The sequence below is a fragment of the Vanessa cardui genome, chromosome 15 (assembly GCF_905220365.1).
Source record: "Vanessa cardui chromosome 15, ilVanCard2.1, whole genome shotgun sequence".
Lineage (NCBI taxonomy): Eukaryota > Metazoa > Arthropoda > Insecta > Lepidoptera > Nymphalidae > Vanessa > Vanessa cardui.
In genome coordinates this window covers 6,812,333-6,820,072 of record NC_061137.1, presented here as the reverse complement: position 1 = coordinate 6,820,072, position 7,740 = coordinate 6,812,333, and the positions used below count along the sequence as shown (strand labels likewise).

Below are 7,740 nucleotides of genomic sequence, written 5' to 3'. Positions count from 1 at the left end.
GGAGTCTATAACTAATATATTTTATACATACATTAAAATGTGAGGAGAACTTTTGGGATAAGATTGTACTTCAAGATGCAAACATACTTTCCGGAATTATAATTATTCTTTTTTTATTTCATACATTTTTATTTTACATAAAATTTCATACATAGCCAACGCGCCAGCAACCTTGGAAACTAAAATATGTCCCTTTGCCTGAAGTTACACTGGCTCACTCAACATCCAAACCGGAACACAACAACAGTAAGTACATATTACTGTTAGACCGTAGAATATTGGCATAAGTCGTTTCATCCACTTAAAATTCAGACTATTGACGTGATAAGGGTGAATTATATATTCTTGTAAATAATATAATAACGCTATGTTATTACTACAGAAATTGCTATGTGATTTCAAACATAAATAATAATATACGACGCGAATAATTTGCGTTAGCATAATGTAATATTAGTAATTCATACGAAATAGCAAATAACAATAGTAATCAGGCGTCCGAAGGCGAAATCACATTTCGTTGGCAGGCGAGGCGGTGCCAAGCACAGATTTTGTAGGCAATGTATCGTGAAATTAGTTTAGTGGCACTATATAATTACGTGCCCTCACTTTTTATAGACCCTCGGCCGTGGGGTGGGCCCCTACCGCTGTTATGACGAAAATGTCAACCCGGTATGCGGCTTGATGAATTGACACTATTTTAAACATGCCTCCTTCCTCTCGAACCTCTCAATATCGTTTTTCTTGTAATTTATTTGATTCCTAAAATACACTGTTGTGAAAATAATAAATGGTACATTTAGAAAATCTGTGACGGGGTTGACTGCTTTTTTTATACGAAGCTACAAACTACCTAGTTAATTTATGGGTTACTTAAAAAGCGGCAATACACGTCGTTGAGGTCTTGGTTTTAAGCCCTTGCCATCACCCGTTATTAGGGTAGAAAATCTTTGTAGCAGACCAGAGTCTTCAAGTTAGGCATGTGTAATGTCTTGTGCCTCGGAAAGCACGTAAGTGTTAGTATTACACTTGAATAAAATCCGTCGGATTCCTATCGGATTATGAGAGCGGGAAATAGATAATGCACTTATATTTAATCCGTTTCACGCAGTTGTCTGGTCTCTTAAAATTATCACGTCACCGAAATCGATCGGCAACGTTTTTAAGGAACATTTCAATATCTACAAAAATATTCTACCTTGATACCACATATCCATTGTTCAACTGTTATCGTTATGTCACAATAACCATTTTTTCTATTTTAAAAGGTACTAGAAATACTGACCAAAATTAGACCATGTTATTCATACTTCTAATATCGTATAATTTATTTAAATCCTCAAATAAATTATACTGTTTTCAAGACTGGTTTAATACATAAAGATTACTTTTGAATTGTTCAAATCGGCTATTCCATTCAATAGATATTACGAATTTAATAAGTCATAGAAATAGAAAAAAAAAACCAATCTCTCTGCGTTAAGATTAAATAGGTGAGTTAAATAAAAAAAACAATGAACAAATTTGAATTGTGACTATAAATAGATATTGTGGTACTGTATTTAAAAAATATATAAAAATAAAACAAAAAATAATATAAATAGAAGATAAACATGTAAAAAAATCTTATGTCCACTCGTGCGAAGACGGTTAGTTGTATAATAAAAATATAAAAAAAACATCGGTGCCATAAATAAAAGTCAAACTGCAAGATACATTTCATAGATTTATTATATAAAATCTTAAGTCTACATTTGAAATTTAACTTACATAGTAGTAACATGTGAAATTTACAGAGCTATTCCAATAGTACAGACAATAGTAAGTATTTAGCTATAATTATTGCGCAAGATCATCCCGAAGATAGGGAAATCCTTAGTTTTATAATAACTAAAATTCTTAAGTACAATATCTTAGGTAATACATAATTTAATAAACGACGAAGCTCAGATATTTACTTCTATTTTATAACTATTTCGATTCACGTATTTACATCATGATATGACAGAAAATATACGTATTTGCAAACACAATGATAATAATAAGCACCTAAGTTTACAATAATTATACTAGATGGCGGAAATACGTAAACGATTATTTTATTAGTTGAGCTTTTTGATTTATCTATTAGAATACATAAAAGATTTTTCATAAACGAATTAATCGATATCTCTGTATAAAATGGCCGGTATAAGTTTCATTTTACTACGATCAGAACAAATAAATTGGTGTCCACGGTACTCAACATACAAGTTAAATCATTTCACTACATACGATAAATATAGCTGATAACGCTAAGGTACTTCAATAAAATACTAGAAAATATATCTTTATGATTTCATAAAATGCAATTCGTTTGTATATTCTATTCGACTGCGTTATAAATAGAAATTGATGACGTAAGTACAATATGATACAAGCTCTTATGTACTCGTAGTAAAAATGATATGAAGTCGAATGGCTACGTTTACACTTCCGCGCTCTCGTTAAGTTCTTTGAATTGAATTGCTGTTTCTAGTTCAAGTAATCTGATTTTGCAGTATGAAATTTTTAGCACAATAATATAATTTTCATGGTTATATTTATATTTATATAATTTATGAGAACAAAAAAGCGCAAGTGTAAACGGAACAAATTATTTCAAAAAGGTACCAATGAGAATGATACGTGATAAATATTACACACTAATTATCTAAACACATTTAGATTAAATTCTTTTGTACAAAAATATGCAGAGTATTTCCTAAACACTGGCTACGTTACGCTAATATTTTATTTTTTCAATTTATATATGAATAAATATTAATGATGTAAATATGTACGCAAAAACATATGGTACCATTCAAAGTACAGTCGGATTCAATATTTGCAAGTATATTTTTTAAGATAAATTTTACAATATACTTTATAATATTAAATGTTTATGACATAGTAAACTATGTTTATTTAATTTTCTCTGAGTTTTTTGTACTCAAAGGTATTATGAGATATGGAGTTTAATATGTTTTTGTTCCGTATGTGTAAGCGTACATATTATTCAAATGAGCAAGCTTTGCTGAAAATTTAGTAAAAATTATTGCTGTATTATTACGTCAATTATACGGTTGTACCGCATAGTCTATTTTACATGTTTATGGGTTAAATATAAACACTATATTCGTTCCCATCTAAGAACAATGGGTCATTTTATTTAAACTTTGAATGAATTATATATAAAATATAACCCGTCATATTTATATATCTATATTTAAATGGCAGTGGCAAAGGAATGTGACATCTATTTTAATCTACACTAAATCTGTGATGTTTGTTGTAAAGTATTCTGACATTAGAAACATATAATATTATTTTAAAAACGTCCTTATTATCTATACTTTTGATAATTTCGATTTTAAATAATATATTCTCGATTATAATACCAGTGTATGTTTGAGTAGACACTTAAAAATTATATCACCTAAACGAATTTCTTATATATCACAGGCTTAAATTATATTCATTACGTTTAGGGACGTGCATTCTATAGTACACTTACATTAGTAAAGGAATTAGTAACTATTTACACGAAAAGGGAAAAATAATGAGTCGAGCCACAACCCTCAGAGATTTGAAAATACGAAACGATACGTATTATTCACCCATTAGTGGAGCAGAGAGATCCTCCTGATCATTTACTAACAAACTTAATTACAACTTGGATCATGATACATGGTTTGTTGTTGAGAAGGAAAACAATAAAATCGTTTGAATATTTGTTGTTTTTACTTTTACTATTTCAATAAACAGTTCGAATCACTCATGTCCTTAATCAAATATCAAAATCGGACGTTGTGCACTAAAACTTTCAATATACCGTGCAGTTAATTACATTGGACATTAACCGAGCTTCATAACTATTGAATTTATTTTACTTCACTTATTAAATCTAACGGTTAATTACCGCCCGAACACATTAATTTAAAAGGTAAATAATATGCAGATCGCTAGCGGAATAGGAAATAACGGGGAATAAATACAGTAAATAATTATGAAATAGCACTCGCTCACTACAGATACGGCTTATAGCAATTAATATGCGGTGATAATTTATCGTTTACATACAAAATTAATTCCATTTTGATTGCTAAGAATTCTACTTATTCAACGAAAGAAGCGTACTTACATTAAGATTTAGATAAATCCTTTTTACATTCAATATTCCAACAAAGCAACGCACGACGCTAGGAAACTGTCCTTAATTTTAATAAATGAGGTCCATAATTTTTTTTGTCCAATCGCCTTCTCATGTTATGCTGTGTTGTTGGAAATGTTCTGTCACAAATCACGAAGAGTTCACAGAATCAAATGGGGCACTAGGTTCACGAGATCAATAATTCTGTACCATTAATTATAAATTTCTCTGCTATTTAACACTAAAGTTGTGATTCACTTGAGCTTTTATTCACTGATTTTAGAGAAATTTTAGTTACATTTGAAGCCAATTAATACTGAATTGCAATTTATGGATCAGTGTCTGGTCGATTCGGTAACAAATCCGTGTATTGAGCTATTTTATTATTATTTAACTTAGATTGGTTTAAAATAATTAGTATAGTTCATTTAGTTATTTAATTTTATATGGGGCACTTGGTTCACTATGTTGAGCTCATAATTATGAAACGTGGCTGGATTTTGTTCTCGATTGTTTGTTCTCACTGTATTTTTATAAGTCTTGGCATTAATGTGCCACTATGGTCATTGAGCTCTTCACTGTTAATTGTGGATAATTCACGAGAATATGTTGAAGTACTTGAGCCCAGCTGAGACGTACGGCACTGGTATCGCTCCGGCGTAGTAGTTGACTGATTGAAACATGAGATAGGCGATGTTCAGAAGCTATCACACTATCTCGTTTGGATGAGTATTCTGATTTGAGTCGTTCTGCCTCGAGCATTGCTGGAAAATAAAATAACCTTAAAAATACAAACTTAAACAAGTTACGTAAAAGTTACGTAGTTAAGTAAAAGTAAGTTCATGTATTTGCTATGCTTAATTTTATCTTTATAATTGGTCTCATTTTGGTAGAATACAAGACATCGTTAATACAAGTCGTATTCAAGCTAAGATAAATCTTTGGTCAGCAGTGAAAAGTTTGAAGGCATATTCACGTAGGTAATGCATATGAAATTAGGTTAATTTTTTTTTGTATTTTTATTTATTGGCAAAAGTTTATCCTATATGTATGCTTTCCTTATACAAGTTCTACTAGAACTGATATTATGGTTTCGCCTTAACGTTACACGAAAAGGAACGAAAATTGAAAATCAACGTGATATTTTTTATCCATATTTATTGATCATAGAGTTTAATATAAAGATTATACTCAAACTCAAATAACTTTATTCAATATAGAAGCATTACACTTTCTTATTGATGGTCAATTGAAACACTACCACCGGTTCGGAAAGAAAATACCCTGACCTGAGAAGAACCGGCGAAAGAAACTCAGCGGGTTTTTTTTTTTTGTTTGTCTTATGTATTATATAAATAAACAATTTAATATGAGATGAAATAGCAAGGAGGCGATCGTTTCATTATCGTTTTATATATTATATATATACAGACAAATCATTTATAATTTTAACGTTAAGGTTTTTTTAATTCGATAATTCCACGTAATAAGTGATCAACAGTCAAAACTTTCCTTATTAAAATTAAATCAATCAATGTTCAGGTAATGGAAACCTTAATCTACCTCTTGTTTTCTCTCCCAAGTCTTCATAGCTGTCTTGTATTTTTCAAATTCGTGACACCAGTTCGAGTAGATCTTCTGATATTCGTTGCTCTTTTCAGGCGGTGAACATCTGTAAATTAATTCCTTTAGTAATTCTTACATACAACATATGAATTATAGTTTTACGCGTTGATTAAAATCCGATATTCTGTAAAACATTCGTATTGCTTAAAATAACAAAGTAAAGTAACAGCCTGTAAATTTTCCACTGCTGGGATAAGGCCTACTCTTCCATTAATGAGAGGGTTTGGAACATATTCCACCACGCTGTTCCAATGCGCGTTGGTGGAATGCACATGTGGCAGAATTTCGATGAAATTAGACACATGCAGGTTTCCTCATGACGTTTTCCTTCACCGCCGAGCACGAGATGAATTGTAAACACAAATTAAGCACATATATACAGCGGTGCTTGCCTGGGTTTGAAGCCGCAATCATCGGTTAAGATGCACGTGTTCTAACCACTGGGCCATCTCAGCTCACGTATTGCTTACGTATGGTAAAATTGAACGTGACACATTTTCGAATGCGCAAATATTTGACGTATAGGAACGATTTTGACGGTTCGTTACTCGTAACTCAAAAGCGATCGGTTACGGTTGTACAATCATGATTAGTTCATTATAGAAACCGTGTATTCATGGACCATGCTCTTATTATTATTCATCATCATTATTTCGGCTTCTCTTATTTATCGTGGAACTGTCTCATTACAGGAAGACTTTAGTTATCAGTCTATCATTATGAAAGTTTGTTTCGATTTACTCGATAAATAATATTAATAAAATTGGATTACCTAATTAAATTATACTTATTTAATCCGAATGAGAGATGTGATATGTTTCAAAGGAGTTCAAGAGTAAATAGACAGACAGAAATAACCTTGGACTGATTTATTCTTCAATTCTACAAGGTTTCTTCGAAGCATATTCATATCACATTTAAAGTAACTATGATAACATAGACTGGTACTTCTTTTTTGTCAACATTATCATATGAGCAATACCTAGATTACATTAATCTGTACCTGTGTGTATCAACGGTGATGTTGTAGGAGCAGAGCAGCGAGCCGCCCAACCAGCAGTCGTAGCGGCCCGCGTCAGCCTCCGTCACTGATATGATGAGCAGACCGTGCTCTGATGTCTCGATGTACTTCTCTGGTTTACTATTAACAAATTGGAACAATAAGCTTAAATTTTTAAATTGGAATTATGACGTCATAATTAGGTAAGCCTAGAGATAATAATAAATGTCCTATTTTTTTATTAACATAAGAATTAACAACATTAAATGCTTAAATATATATATACAAATATGAATTAAAACTAGTTACCGTATAAATCTATAATCACATTTTTTTTTATAGTTCGATGAATATGAATGTGAGACGTGTGAAAAAAGAATAAAAGTGGTTTCCAAAACAGCACTTCCCTACTTGATTTTGGGATGAGAATTTGATGGAATTGTACTTTTTTGAATCCGAAACCTCATTTTTTGGAGCCATACAAGGTACCAACAACGCAATTTGCCAAATTTTGTACAAAAAAAATTCCATAGATAATAAAAAACAGTTTTCCTGCCCAACTTGACCAAACATTAGGTATCTAAAATTAAAAATGGGTAAGGGAGAAGGATTCAATTATATGAAAATATAAATAAGATCGTTGTGTGCGTAATATAAGTAAACATTTACTGGAAATAAACAAATACAATTCGTACATAATTGTCTTTTCGAAACCCTTTTGTATTTAACCTTAACGAATTTGATATCCTATTATCTGTGTTTTAAGAAATAATTACAGCTCCGCTAACGAAATAAACCCTCGCTTAAAAACGTAAAGGATAGGACTAGGCGAATGTAACAGAATCTCGAGTTTCCCTCTGCATTTTAATTACAGAGGAAGTGCGATAATGGTGGTTTTGGAAACACTTTAATTAATGTTGTTACACGCGTGTTCACTTTGTTC

The 7,740-nt window shown here is 31.2% G+C and overlaps 1 protein-coding gene across 2 annotated transcripts in view; it reads right to left on the bottom strand.

The window, feature by feature from the left end:
• Positions 1 to 1,721: 1,721 nt before the first annotated feature.
• LOC124535947 (semaphorin-2A) overlaps positions 1,722 to 7,740 on the bottom strand; it is a 220,792-nt gene continuing 214,773 nt past the window's right edge. Inside the window, exons 15-17 of one of the 2 annotated variants that reach the window (XM_047112363.1) lie at positions 6,801 to 6,938; positions 5,735 to 5,843; positions 1,722 to 4,935 (exon numbers count right to left, since the gene is read on the bottom strand). In XM_047112363.1, coding sequence (XP_046968319.1) covers positions 4,879 to 4,935; positions 5,735 to 5,843; positions 6,801 to 6,938 — 304 coding nt within the window. In that variant the 3' untranslated portion in view covers positions 1,722 to 4,878. The remainder of the gene's footprint in view (positions 4,936 to 5,734; positions 5,844 to 6,800; positions 6,939 to 7,740) is intronic. The other variant, XM_047112362.1, reaches the window with a different exon arrangement.